At 37.2% G+C, this 15,998-nt stretch overlaps 1 protein-coding gene across 1 annotated transcript; it reads left to right on the forward strand.

Moving 5' to 3' along the window:
- The first annotated feature begins 272 nt into the window (after nt 1–272).
- LOC110919170 lies at nt 273–1,379 on the forward strand. The gene is made up of 4 exons (XM_022163447.1): nt 273–590; nt 651–868; nt 977–1,174; nt 1,241–1,379. The coding sequence occupies exons 1-4, from the start codon at nt 273–275 to the stop codon at nt 1,377–1,379; spliced, it is 873 nt and encodes a 290-aa protein (XP_022019139.1).
- Nucleotides 1,380–15,998: the final 14,619 nt, after the last annotated feature.

Raw genomic sequence — 15,998 nt, forward strand, 5'->3', positions numbered from 1 at the left:
TGACAACAAGGGAGGTATCATTGTACACAATGAGTTTGATTGCCAGGGAGATCTAACCTATGATTGAAAGCAATCCAGAGATGCCAATTCAAGAAATTCAAAGTTAACTTCTTAGGAAGCATCAGCTAGAAATATCACTACATAAGGTGTTCAGAGCCAAGAGGATAACAACTACCAAGATTTATGGTGATTACCAAGAACAGTATGGTCTTCTAAGGTCGTGCTGTGATGAACTTCTCAAAGCCAACCCAGGTAGTACAATTAAGATAGATATGGAGCCATGTTGGAACCCAGGTAGTCCTACAAGGCAGTTTCGCAGGATATATGTTTGTTTTGCATCTATGATGGGAGGATTTAAGATGATTGGAAGACCACTGCTGGGTGTCGATGGTTGTTTTATGAAAGTTCCTATTCCTGGACAGATCTTGAGTGCAGTTGGTATAGATGGGAACAATAGCATATATCCAGTTTGTTATGCTCTTGTTGAGGCAGAAACAACACAAAGTTGGAAATGGTTTTTGCAACTTTTGAGAGATGACCTAAGGTGCACGGCTGATTCTTATTTCACTTTCATCAGCGACAGACAGAAGGTAATCCATTATTACATGTTAATTCCTAACTTTCCTTTAACTTTGTTTGAAAAATAAGAGGAATATTTTCAATTTGTATTACAAGGTCTGATTCAAGCTATGCTAGCAGTTTTTCCTAATGTTGAGCACAAGTTTTATTTGAGGCACATTCATGAGAACATGAAATCCAAGTGGCGAGGAGATGTTTACAAGAATTTGCTTTGGTTAGCCGGAAGGAAGACCTCCAATCCATACTTTAACAAGGCTATGGAAGAAATTAAGACAACAGAACGGGCTATGTATGACTGGCTGAATGAGATCCCATACACCGCTTGGTCAAGAGAATATTTTTCTTGAAAAGCTAAATGTGATGTGTTGCTGAACAACATATGTGAAGTTTTTAACAGACAAATCATAGGTGCAAGGGACAAGCCGATTATCACATGCTTAGAATTCATTAGGGAGTACATGACCAAGAGGATAGTGAATGTAAAGAAATTGCAAGCAAAGTGTATGGGGCCACTGACACCTCATGCCACTGAGGTCTTCGATAGGATCAAGAAACAGGCATCTGAAATGTCTGTTTTAATGGTTGATACAGACAAGTATCAAGTAACAGGTCCGAGATCACAGTGTGTTGTGAATGTTAAAAATAAAACTTGTGCATGCAGGAAGTGGGACTTGACAGGGATGCCTTGCAAACATACTGTTGCAGCCATATGGGATATGTCAAAGAATAGCATTGATGCTGGTATACCAGAAGAGCGGGTTTCGGATGTGTATTGGTTATCAACATGGAAGAAAGTATGAGAATGGCATAGAGCCAATCAATGGGCCGGAGATGTGGACTCCTTCTCAATGTCCAACAACACTCAACCCACCAAAGCATCATACATAAGTTGGAAGGCCAAAGAAGAAGCGAAAGAAGGCATTTGGGGAAAAAGAGCTTGAGAAGGAGTTCGACAAACGAGGTAAAATGACCAGAAAGGGAACCACCAACAAGTGTGGTAAATGTGGAAACCTGGGACACAACGTCAGGAGCTGCAAAGGACAAGGGGGTGAACAATCTGCTGCTTCACAAGAATCACACACTGCCACTCAAGGTTCCCCAATTGACAATCTTTATGATTGATGGAAGTTTTTTATGGTTTCTAATATCTGTAGTTGCATGGATGTTTGTCGAGTTTGTTAAAGACAATGTTTGTTTTCATTTCTGCATTTATGACTATGTTTGTAACTTTATTATGTTGTCATGAAAATGTTTGGTTGTTTTTCATATGGCTGCATTTAGGAAAATTCACATTTGTGTCCAAACATAATTTCGACAGAAAGTAATTCGATTACATTGCAAGCTTTAGTGCAAATTCCATAATTTAGTGGTCCAAATTACAACATACACCAAATTTAGATGTTGCTTTCTACTCTATTTCCAGTGACAACCATCCAAACAAGACCAGTTCGAATCAGAACCATGCTCCTCTTCATATGGATTGTGGTACCAATCATCCTCTTCATCCCAATAAGTGTAATCCCATGCATGTTCCAGCACTTCAGGGTCATAATCTTTTGTTAGATCTTCGAATGTATTTTCATTCTCTGTTTGTTGCTCCAAGTAAGGTCTGAGTACCTCAGAGTCTTGATCCTCAAAGTATACATAACTGTCTGGTTCTTCAGCTGTAACGACATCTTCATCCTTATCATTCTCTTTCTCATTCTCAGCAATAGCTACGGGTTTACATTCAGGCTACCAATATAAACAAACAGTAAGAACTTGAAAAAGGAAAATTTACCAATGGAATAACTGGAAAAGTCAGTTACAAGTAGGGTGAAAATACAAATACTAATCAAATTTCTCTACATTTAACTACTTAAGCAAATAAACTAGCACAATCAAGACCCAAGTAATCCCTAAGTACATCTTCAATTTGAACACATCGTCATTCTTGTACTGAGCCAATTGGTCTTTGCACTTAGCCAACTCATCCTTATCTTTGATACTTTGAATTAAAGCAGGCATTACCTCACGACAAATTGGACATCCCTGATCTTCCCCAACATCAGCCCATCTGAGGAATCCACATCCTCCAATCTATAATCGGACATCAATATCAACACCATAACTCAATAAATAATCAGACAACTACTTTCAATATGCATAAAACAGAATTCACTTACACATCGAAGATACCATCTTCCAGGATTAGCCTTCGTTTCTGACTGTTTGTACACAGTTTGCCCACCACACGGACAGATAATGTCTGAGGGTTGGGTTTTCACCATTGTTTCTTTCGATCGAAGCACAGTGGAAGAAGAGCTAGACATTTTCACCAACAAGGAATTAAAGAGCGATTGAAGAATTGGGGGTGGAAGAAGAGCACACAACAAGCAGCGATTGAAGAACCAAGTGAGGAAGCTAGGTTTTTATTTGACGAGGAAGGAGATGGAGAGGGTAAAATGGACATTTCAACAAAGACAAACGGTCATAATAACGTTGGATGGACGGAGGGGGTAATCTTGCGACGGATCAACACCGTCGGGGGGTCAGATAGCAATATTTTCTTGGGAGGGGGTCAGAGTGCCAATTAGCTTAAACCCCAGGGGGTAAAATTGCAGTTTACTCTAACATTTTTGGTTTGTAAAGGCCAGTTCCTGCCTAGTGTTGTGGTTTAATGAAATTTTATCGTTCATTATTTTTTAACGACGTACGTTTAGAATGTCGTTAAAAGGATTAATAGTTAGTACTAAAATCCCCTTGCCTGGATTTGAACCCAGGATCTACAAGAGAAGCAAAACTTCCCACCTATCCCTTTCCTGGGTTCAAATTCAGACAAGGGAATATTAATACTAACTACTAACCCAGTTAGCGACGTCCTAACCGTACGCCGTTAAAAAAATGGTTTATAACATCGAAGTTTTTTCATAAATGGTGTTGATAGAACACTTATTTATCAAAAAGAGTTATTTAAAAATATTTATTAAAATGTGTGTTTTTTAAGATCGTTCTTTTTAACATCAGAGTAAAATGCAATTCACGTCCCTGTGTTTTAGCGGTGGTGTCAGCTTGAGTTCATTTTTTGCAAATTTCAACACATTAGTCCCCATCTTGAAAAAGCTCTACAACTAAAGTCACTGCCACTAACTCAATTAATTAAACTAACATAATGTCCATTTATCCCTTTACTTTGAGTCCCTATGGTTTAAAACCCATTATCCACTTGAATCCCTAGTTAAATATTAATTGTATTTAAATAGTGTATTTTGCGAACATGGTTTTATAAAGTATATAATTTTTATTTAAATTGCGCATTTTGTGAATATTAACGTAAGATTGATAAAAACATCTACCTTAACATACCAAATGCATAATATTAGTTATACTATATACCAAAATGTATAAAATTAGTATAATATTTTCAATTACATTATTGTCTTTTATACATCACAGTTTACATGATATTCGCAAAACTTTTATTACTCATGATTTGTGATTATTTTACCTTTATACGTTAAATAAAATTTTAAATTTACATAGCAAACTATAAAAATCGCATAATCACATCATCTAATGAGTTCTCTCATCCACAACTTGATGTTACATGTAATATATAAACACAAATAGAGTATAAGTAATAAGAGGTATAGATCATGTAGTAAGAACACGTGTAGTGGGTTAACGCCCACTTATATCCATGGTTGTAAAATAAGGTTTCCAAGTCCGAGTACTCTTCGAGTAATCCCTCCAAGCTAGGTTGTCGAGTCGACTTTCTTCAACACCACCTAATTACTCGGAAACGATCCGACGTGGTCAATCACGGCCAGAATCAGATCTAATAGGTCAACTCAAGCAGAGTTTGACTTAAAAAAATAAAACATAATTTCTCTGTCTATCATATTAGAAAAATGAATATCATTTTCATGTATTTTATTATAAGTATTAGTAAATTTATGTTATTTGAGATATATACATATATATTTAATTTCCAAAACTAATTTCTTTATAGTTTAGCATGTCCGAGTACTCTATAATACTCTCCTCCTAGGTCGAGTACTCTCAACTTCCGGCTCGACCGGCTATGGAGCGCCTAGCAACCTTTGCAACCATGCTTATACCTCATCATGGTTACGAGGCGCTAAGGGGAGAAGCATGGGGGTGCGTATGGTTAGGGTGGGGGGGGGGGGTTTACATATTGTCTAATCTTGTTATTATAACAACACACAAATTACAAAAAAAAAAAAAAAAAAATTCAATATATGATATTGAATACCACATTAGTACTATAGCATCATAAGTGGGTCGTTTTTGGCATCCATGAGGCCTACATGGCCGTATGTGACAGACAGTTTCATTTGGGTGATGCATTTGTCGTCCAAATCTTCGGCCATCTTAGTCACTCAAATATCGATAATGGCACTATACAACGACAATGTGGATGAATCACCATGCCACACTTGCAATGGCGTGGCTACACGTATCTAACGACTGAATCACTATGAACGCCGGTCCACTTATTCCTAGAAGAGGGTTCATGCGGATCGAGATTTAAGATTAAATATATTATGTATTAATATTTAATCTATAGCCATTATAATCATTAACATAATATAGATCAAAATATATAATAACCTATTAAGATAATTAGTTGGTAATTGTTGATGGACCATATTACCCTTATTAACTAATTAGGTTTCCTCCTGGGTGCTTATATAAGGAGACTTATGTGGAGGTTAAGGGGTTAGATAGTTACACAATTAGAGATACCCCATAAGCATAACATCATCACGTTCGACCTCCTTCTCCTACGGCCGATACCCTTTTCGGTTTAATCAGTCACCATCATCAGTTAGCACCCTAAGGAGGAACCAGATCACCTTGACAAAGATGTCGAACTCCATGTCGTCTTCTCTCACTGGATTCTCTACTGCACTGTCTACGGTGACAGGTATGTTTTCATGTTTTCCATTATGTTTAAACAGAACTGAAGCAACATGTGGTATCAGAGCATATGTTGATTAGTCAGTTCTGTTTTCGTATCCATTAATTCTGGGATTGAAATCATGAAAATAGAATTTTGATAACTTAATAAACCTAACAGCCGGTTTCAAGTCATAAAGGTCCACTCGAGATCACTGTTTTCGAAAAAAAAAGGATTGATTATATGTTCACTCGATTTCAACTGGGTTATGTTTTGACCGAAATCTGTTTAGAAACTATTAAAATTCAGGTTTTGGGTTCCAGAATTAAGTATTAATTTTTAGGGCTCATCACATGTTCTTAGAAAATTCGAAGATTCCTTTATGTTTTGGAATATGATTCGGATTATTTAGTGTTTTTTCCTGTTTTGATCTGATTTTGTCCTCTAAAGATTTTCGAAAACTGTTATTAGATAAACAGATTATGATTTTTGAAATATTTGGTAAAATTAGATCCGCACTGAAATAGGAAACATTATCACGCAATCCCTTAAATTTCGAATTTTCAGTTATGTTTCACATTCACAGCTGTTAATAGGAAGCTTCGAGATCATCAGATTACGACTCGAGACCATCAGTCTCGACTCGAAATCATCCGGTCCTTAAACCTTCACAACTCGAGACCAACAGATCTCGACTCGAGACCATAAGGTCTCGACTCGAAATCATAAGGGCTCAAAGGTCTTGACTCGAGACATAAGGTCTCGACTCGAGACCATAAGGTCATAACTCGAGACCATAAGGTTGTGACTCGAGACCGTGGTTGCGACTCGAGACCTCATCATGACTCGAGATCTCATAAGATATAGTAGTCGAAACTATGGTTCCGACTCGAGACAACAAGGTTGCAACTCGAGACCTCATAACTGACTCGAGATCTCATAACTCAGTCGAAACCTGACTCGAAACATCATCATTTTAGGCTGTTTAATGTGAACTAAGATTTAGCTCGGGGCTCCGCCCCGAACCCCGTGCAGGGGCACGCTGTCCCCCTGCACCCCCAGCGAACCCCGTGCGGGGGAACGCTGTCCCCCTACACTCAGTTCGATCCGCGCTAACGGGTGGTTTGCTATTAAATGATTGGTTTTGTAATTATTTAGTTAATTAATCAGAATCAGATAATGTTTTGCAAAACCAAGATGGCTTAACTTGAATGAGCTTCTGATGTATCACTTCTGGCCAAAGCTGATTTGATACATTTACTTATCATCGAAGTATTACGAAAGCCAAGTTAAGTGTGCATCATAAACATGAATGTATTAATATCTGGCCAAAGTTGATTTAATTCCTTCATAGATGGCATACTTAACAAGTGCATAACTAAAGTGATTGTCTCAATTTCTGGCCAAAGCTGATTTGTTACAACCACTTTGCACATATGCTTAAATGATTACACTTCTGGCCAAAGCTGTTTTGTCTTTGTTTAAGTAGAATTTTAACTAAGTCTATTATTTTGATGTTAGTAATAGACAATATCACAGCTTCATAACGTAAAATGGTCATTATTTATGCGTGCCTTAGTTTAACGTGCCCTTAGATCACATTAGGACTTCTTCCTTAGTATCATAATTTGCTCATCTTATTTCCACTATCAGCGCCCAATTGCGGGATTCCACCTTTGACCGGTGATAACTATGCTGCATGGAAGGATGCTCTCATGCTTACACTTGGATTGCTGGATTTTGATTATGCTCTAAGAGAGAATAAGCCAGCGGACCTTACCACTCAAAGTACTGTTGCTGAGCAGTTAACTCATGAAAAGTGGACTAGGTGTAACCACATGTCTCTCATGTTTATGAAGCAGTCCATAAGCAATGCAATTAGGGGAGCCATTCCTGATTCTGAAGATGCTAAAACCTACGTGGAACATGTGGAGGCGCAGTTCAAAGGGACGTCTAAGGCACATGCTAGTACCCTTATCCTCAAGCTGGTGACGACTAAATATGATGGGAGGAGCGGCATTCGCGAACACATCATGATGATGAATGACATGGCCAATAAGCTGAAGGGGCTGGAAATGGAAATCAGTGATGGTTTCCTCGTTCATTTTATCATCACTTCGCTTCCTTCGTCCTTTGAAGCATTTAAGATCAACTACAACACTCAGAAGGAAAAATGGACGATGAGTGAGCTGGTCGCTATGTGCGTACAGGAGGAAGAGCGCATGAGGATGGATCACACTACTGATGTTGCTAACTTCACCACCTCCAACTCTAAGAAGAGGAAGAACAATCATCAGAGGAAGGATGCTTCTAAAGTCCAAAGGCCCAATCCTAATACAAGTGCACCTTCCAGCTCTAAGAACTCCTTAGGCAGTATCCGCTGCAAGTTCTGTAAAAAGACAGGACACATGCAGAAGGAATGCCCTGACTTTAAGGAGTGGCTGGCTAAGAAAGGTAACGATTATTTTATGATACTTGAGTCCTATAATTTAAGTGTTCCTGCTAATTCTTGGTGGTTTGATTCTGGTTCTATGGTTCATGTTACCAATTCAACTCAGGGATTCATTTCAATCCGGAAGCTGGAAAGAAACCAAAGAACGCTTAAGGTTGGGGATGATCGAGAATTAGAAGTGAAGGCCATTGGAACATTACAATTAGTTATGAAAACTGGTTTATGTATTAAACTTTATGATACCTTATATGTTCCTGAGGAAACTCGGAACCTTATATCAGGACCAAAGTTAGACATGGACGGTTTTATTGTTTCCCATGGTCATCGCAAACTCTCTATCCTCTATGATTCTGTTCTTTATGGTACTGGTGTTCTGGATGGTGGTCTCTATATATTAGAACTAGATGATGGCTTTTCCAAATCTTTATTGTCATATAACATTATTGAATCACTCACAAAGATGGAAGAGAAACGAGACTTAGAGACTTCATCCATGTTGTGGCATCAGCGTTTAGGCCACATTTCAAAAGAACGATTAAATCGTCTAGTAAAGGATGAAGTCTTACCTCCTCTCGATTTCTCTGATTTTGGAACATGTGTCAAATGTCTTAAAGGTAAAATGACATTAGCGAATAAGAAAGGTGCCACTAGGAGCTCTAATTTATTAGAACTCATTCACACTGACATTAGTGGTCCCTACCAAATCGTTGGCATAACAGGACATACTTCATTTATCACTTTCATTGATGATTATTCTCGTTACATGTACTTGTATCTTATTAAGGAGAAATCTGAATCTCTTACAACTTTTAAAGATTATAAGGCTGAAGTTGAAAAGCAATTAGATCGTCAGATTAAAGTTGTGAGATCAGATAGAGGCGGTGAATATTATGGAAGACAAACTGATGTAGGTCAAGCTCCTGGTCCATTTTATGAGTTTTGTAAGGGCCAGGGGATTGTGAACCAATACACCATGCCTGGTACACCTCAGCAGAACGGAGTCGCTGAAAGAAGAAACCGTACCCTTATGAACATGGTGCGCAGTATGTTAGCCAACACTAATTTACCATTATTCCTCTGGACTGAAGCGTTAAAAGCAGCTATTCATATACTCAATAGAGTTCCTTCTAAGTCTGTCCCTAAAACTCCTTATGAACTTTGGACAGGAAGGAAACCGAGTCTTAAATATATGAAAGTATGGGGCTGCATTGCTGAAGCAAAACTTTACAATCCTTTCCTAAGGAAACTTGACCCTAAAACAGTTACCTACTTCTTTATCGGGTATACTGATAATTCTAAGGGTTATCGTTTCTATTGTCCTTCCCATGTCACCCGTATTGTTGAAACCAAGCGTGCTGCGTTCCCATGTCACCCTTACGAAGAATTGCAAGAAGTACAAGACGCGGGGGGGGGGGGGGGGGGAGACTCGTCGCTTACCATTACTCTGATTACTACTCTTGTACCCAATGCAACTACTGCACCTGAAGCTACTGCACCAACTCCAAATTCACCTCTACAATCAAAACCCATTATACCTTATGACGAATGCACATCAAACGCTCAAAACCAAGACAACGCTGAACCCGATAATCCACTCAGGAGGTCATCTAGGCAAAGAAGGCCTACTAATTGGGATGAATATGTTACCTACCTGACTGAAATGGATCCCGGAAAGCTCAATGATCCTATCTCTTACAATGAAGCCATAAGCAGTGATCAGTCTTCTGAATGGAATAAAGCAATGATTGATGAGCTTGAATCCATGAAGAAAAATGACGTTTGGGATTTGGTAGAATTACCCAACGAAGTCAAACCCATAGGATGCAAATGGGTGTTCAAAACAAAACTGGATCCAAATGGGAACGTTGAACGCTTCAAAGCGAGATTGGTTGCAAAGGGCTACACTCAGAAAGAGGGAATTGATTATCAAGAGACGTTTTCACCTGTCTCTCGTAAAGATTCATTAAGGATCGTCATGGCCCTAGTAGCTCATTTTGATTTAGAGTTACATCAGATGGACGTTAAAACCGCTTTCCTCAACGGAGACTTAGACGAAGATGTTTACATGAAACATTAAACCTGAAGGTCAGGAGCATCTAGTCTGTAAGTTAAAGAAATCCATTTACGGGTTAAAACAAGCATCACGTCAGTGGTTCCTCAAGTTTGATGAAGTCATGAAGAAGCAAGGTTTTATGAAGAAGCAAGTGGATCAATGCACCTACCTCAAGATGAGTGGGAGCAACTTTACTATACTTGTCCTTTACGTAGATGATATTCTATTGGCAAGTAATAGTTTAGACATGTTGCATGAGTCGAAGCGGTTATTCTCGCATAACTTCGACATGAAGGATCTCGGAGATGCTTCTTACGTCATTTGCATCGAAATTCACCGAGATAGACACAAAGGGATCTTAGGATTGTCCCAAAGGGCTTACATAGATCGTGTCCTTACACGTTACAACATGCAACAATGCAAACCCTCCGTCGCTCCAGTAGTTAAAGGAGATGTTTTCGGTTCATTCTAGTGTCCGACAACAGAGGTTGAGAAGGAGCAAATGAGCCAGATACCTTATGCGTCAGTAGTCGGGAGCTTGATGTATACTCAAGTCTGTACTCGCCCATATATCGCTTATATTTCTGGAATGCTAGGCCGTTATCAGACTAATCCTGGCCTAGACCACTGGAAAGCAGCTAAGAAGGTACTTCGATATCTGCAAGGGATGAAAGACTATAAACTGACTTATAGAAGAAGTGATCATTTAGAAGTGGTGGGCTATTCTGATTCTGACTTTGCCAAATGCAAAGATGACAAGAAATCCACTTCGAGCTATATCTTTATGTTAGCAGGCGGCCCTATCTCATGGAAGAGTCATAAACAACAGTTGACCACAACTTCCACAATGATGGCAGAGTATATTGCTGTTTATAACGCAACCTGTCATGGAATGTTGCTTAGAAATCTGGTCACTGGACTCAAAATTGTTAATTCTATTTCTAGACCATTGAAGCTTTACTGTAATAATTCAGTTGCCGTTAGTTTCTCGAACAGTAACAGTTCGACTGGAGCTGGTTTATATCTCGATACAAAATATCTGTTCGTACGTGAACGAGTTGAGGAAAATAATCTTTGTATCGAGTATATTAGTACTAAAGATATGCTTGCGGATCCGATGACTAAAGGTCTCCCTCCTAAGGTTTACGAAGAACATGTTCGGAATATGGGATTTAGTAAAGACCTTATTTAAGCATATTGTACTAGCTTATGTTTTATGTTAATGAAATTTCCTCAGTTTGATTTTGTATGTATCTTAGAATATGTTCAACCGGTATAATAGCATATAGACAAATCAAGTTACAAATCAAACAAAGGGCTTATGCGTATTTTGATCATGACTATTAGGTTTTAAATTAAGGCTATAGTATGATTAATGGGGGTCCTGAGTCGCATAATGATTCAACGGCTGTATTTCTCTGCTATAGTACTTGTTTAAGGCTAAAATGAGTGTTAACTCCTAATCAGGCTTATCTAAAACTCATTGTAAATGATTACTCGGCTAAGTGGGAGAATGTAAGATTAAATATATTATGTATTAATATTTAATCTATAGCCATTATAATCATTTACATAATATAGATCAAAATATATAATAACCTATTAAGATAATTAGTTGGTAATTGTTGATGGACCATATTACCCTTATTAACTAATTAGGTTTCCTCCTGGGTGCTTATATAAGGAGACTTATGTGGAGGTTAAGGGGTTAGACAGTTACACAATTAGAGATACCCCATAAGCATAACATCATCACGTTCGACCTCCCTCTCCTACGGCCGATACCCTTTTCGGTTTAATCAGTCACCATCATCAGTTAGCACCCTAAGGAGGAACCAGATCACCTTAACAAAGATGTCGAACTCCATGTCGTCTTCTCTCACTGGATTCTCCACTGCACTGTCTGCGGTGACAGGTATGTTTTCATGTTTTCCATTATGTTTAAACAGAACTGAACCAACATGAGACACCTTTTTGGTGTTGTGATAACAACTAACAACCTATGCTCACACCAGTGAATGATTAAAAAGGCATGTAGGCAAGTTCAACGGCATCGTTATACAACTAGAAGGACAAAAGAAATACGGTTGGTTTGATGACCAGTTGAAGATAAACACTAACGTGGAGTACTATACTACTTACGTTGCACATTTTCATACATGAATATGTATGGGATATAGACAAATATGAGCTCAAATGGAAACAAGAAACAAGCATCTATAAAACATAAAAGATGAAGAGAACTAAAACATCTTATTCATTTAACTATCCTACTAACTACCTCTCCAGATGCTAACATTTGGTTTGACCTCAATGCTAGTAATACTAATACTCCTCTAAAAAGGCAAAGTGATAGGTGATGTTAACAGTAAGATGTTAGTGTGATTACTTGTGGTTCCATTATATTATTAAGTATATTGTTATTTTGTATTTTAGCTATTATGTTTTATCAGTTATTAGTTTTATTGTGTTACATGCTTAGTTATATCTTGCCATTTTTAGTTTTAATTTGGTTCCTTATAGATATACTTTGGAACAAAAGTATGATTACAAAGTTATAGCAAATAAAAACATAAAACATAAACTAATCTAAGTTGATAATAATAAATTATTAATTCCATGCCAAATAAAGTTGAATCAAATTAGCAAAATTAAACCGACTTGTTATAACGCGCAACCGATATGCTTACTTTTCTTCATATTTTGGTGTAAATTTTGCTTGAATAACATATAATAATTGTAAAAATGATAAAAATAACTCGATCACATCAACAATTTATGTAAAAATATAGTATAAAAAGTTACATTATTTGTAAAATAAAAAAGTAAATAATTTAATCTCAAAACGAAAATAAATAAATTACAAAAACACATATTTTTATTTAAAAAAGTGTTAATTAATGGATTAAGAAAATTTTAAAGTAATCGATAAAATAATAGTGATAAAATTAATAAAATAAAAAGAAAGAAAAGAAAGGAATAAAACTAAAAAAGTAAAAGAACTAAGTAAATTACAGGTTATATCCTTTATAAATAAGCCTCATATTATATCATTTAGACAAAATGGTCGTTTTACCTTAAAGTTAACTGAAAAGCTAACATCAATTAGCTTAAATGACAAAGAGCGTGTAAAACGTATAAATAAAGAACATATTACGTCCTTTTTGAAGACAAAGAACAAAAAAGATTCAATTTAATTTAATCTAACTTCTAATAAAAAATTCTAGTTAATGGCACATGTCACCTTGTCATTCAACCTCATAATTTATATAGTTTATCACTATCAATAAATAATAAATGAATATTTGATTCATATAATTAGGAATGATATTTGTGTGTGATTTATCTATATATTCTTATCAGTGGCGGATCTAGAAAGTTCGTATAGGGGCAACATTTTAAAGAAAAGGGGTAACGAAATTGAAAAAAACATCAAAATTTTCCAAAATTTACACTACTGCTAGAGCCTTAAGGGGTAGCGGAGGCTACCCCTTATTACATAGTAGGTCCGCCCCAGAGCTTTATACCACACCCGCCAACCTTATAATCAGAGTAATGGTGATGGTGATAGAAAAATAAAGAAGATGACCTAATAATCTAATACAAATGTAATATGTATTGGGTCTTTTTATCGGTAAACCTTTAAGACTCATTACTTTATTAATTTATATAGGAATATTGGATTTTAATAATCCCAACTATTTGTTGTTGGTCGCCAACAATCTTAACTTTAAAAATAATCATTGATAGTCCAAACTATTAATATATTGGCCTCCAATGGACCCTGACTAACAGAACCTTAACGACGTTAGTCCCTGGTCGCCGGAAAGGGGAATTGGCCTGTAATAATCCCACCTAGACCTTATTGGCCATTAATAATCCCACCTCAGAATATTCCCCCTACCAGTCCCACCTTTCACCTATTTTTCCTACAATGGCCCCCCGTTAAAAAAAAACTTAACGAAGTTAAGCTCTTTTCCAAATTACAAATAGATTTCTTAGGGCTTTTGATCAGAACGATAAATACGAGTCCATTGATGTAAAACTTACTTCGAAATGGTGCTCCAAGTGACTTGATTTTGGTTAATTGGAAATTTAAACACCTGAATTGAAGCGTCGTTTTCAGCGTTTGGAGCACCGTCTCGAGGCAATTTTTACATCAATCGACTCGTATCGTCGTTCTAATCAAAAGCCCTTATTGGCCATTAATAATCCCACCTCAGAATATCCCCCCCCACCAGTCTCACCTTTCACCTATTTTTCCTACAATGGTCCCCTGTTAAAAAAACTTAACGGAGTTAAGCTCTTTTCCAAATTACAAACAGATTTCTTAGGGCTTTTGATCAGAACGATAAATACGAGTCCATTGATGTAAAACTTACTTCGAAATGGTGCTCCAAGTGACTTGATTTTGGTTAATTGGAAATTTAAACACCTGAATTGAAGCATCGTTTTCATCGTTTAGAGCACCGTTTCGAGACAATTTTTACATCAATGGACTCGTATCGTCGTTCTAATCAAAAGCCCTAAAAAATATGTTTGTAATTAGGAAAAAAGCTTAACTCCATTAAGTTTTTTTAATGGGGGGACATTGTAGGAAAAATAGGTGAAAGGTGGGACTGGTGGGGGGAATATTCTTAGGTGGGATTATTAATGGCCAATAAGGTCTAGGTGGGATTATTACAGGCCAATTTTCCCGCCGGAAAAACGTTTTTGGCCAGAAAACTCAACATTTTCATCCCAAACCTCATTGTAACCTTATTACAGACCTTTAAGAACCCTTTTTTAGTAAGAGCTCCAATTATTGAAGTCGTCGGAAAACTCATTTTTCGTCAGAAAACTTCTTTTTCGCCGAAAAACTCAACTTTTTAGTCGGAAAACTCAACATTTTCGTCTTAAACCTCTTTGTAACCTTAGATCGGACCCTTAGAAACCTTTTTCTTGCCAAAAACGGTTTTTCAGTGACCAGAGACTAACGGCGTTAGGGTTCTATTAGTCAGGGTTCATTGGTGGCCAATATGTCAATAGTTGGGACTGCCAGTGATTACCTTTGAAGTTGGGACTGTTGGCGGCTAACGGCGAATACTTGTGATTATTAAAATCCAATATTCCATTTATATAAACTAATATAAAAGTAAGTTAGTTTCTTATTTTATTTTATTCTAATTCATTTTTTATCCTTTTATCTGGTTTATAGTTTGTTTATTATTGTACATAATATTTTTGGTTCTTTTTAATAAATTTGAATAGAGTAAACTGTCATTTTGGTCCCTGTGGTTTGGGCAGTTTTGCCATTTTAGTCCAAATCTCAAACTTTTTAAATCTGGCTCCCTGTGGTTTCACTTTTATTGCCATTTTGGTCCAAAATTCAAAAACCCTCATTTTTACTGTTCCAACATGCCTATTTTGTCTTTTGTACAGAGGCATTTTGGTTATTCTGCCTACCCAACTACCCACCCCACCCCCACCCTCCTTTTCTTCTTTCTCCTGCTGAATTGATTTTATTATTTTGACCTTCATTTATTATCTCAACCTTCATCTACCACCACCACCATCTCCCACCTCCCACCACCACCACCACAACCATCCACTGCCACCTCAGTCTTCACCGATCTTCAACCATCCACCACAACCACTGGTGCCTCCAATCTTGCCGATCTTCACCTCCACCTTCACACTTAGCAAATCGGAGAGAGAGGGAGTTAGTGAGAGAGAGACGATGATGATACGATGTTGATGATGCTGATGATCTTGATGTTTTTCTTGACGTTTTCTGCAAACCAAAAAACCCACCCAACATCCCCCCATTAAATTCTTCCAGTTTATAGCTTTTAATTTTGACCCCCACTATAGTATTATTGACCAAAACCAAAGACATCCTACTCCCATGATGTTGCATTTGATTCTCAATAGCAATCGGAACACTATTATACCAGAACTCATAAAAGTGATGATTTTCTATTTTGACCCAGATTACATCCATATCAATCCTGCAATATTGAGTCTGACTT

This window comes from Helianthus annuus, chromosome 16, assembly GCF_002127325.2.
Source record: "Helianthus annuus cultivar XRQ/B chromosome 16, HanXRQr2.0-SUNRISE, whole genome shotgun sequence".
NCBI lineage: Eukaryota > Viridiplantae > Streptophyta > Magnoliopsida > Asterales > Asteraceae > Helianthus > Helianthus annuus.

Coding starts and splice junctions, on each gene's coding strand:
- LOC110919170 (XM_022163447.1), top strand. CDS start 273: ATGGAGCCATGTTGGAACCCAGGTAGTCCTACAAGGCAGTTTCGCAGG. Junction 869..976: donor AAGACAACAGAACGGGCTAT/GTATGACTGGCT, acceptor AGTTTTTAACAG/ACAAATCATAGGTGCAAGGG. Junction 1,175..1,240: donor TTAATGGTTGATACAGACAA/GTATCAAGTAAC, acceptor TTGTGCATGCAG/GAAGTGGGACTTGACAGGGA.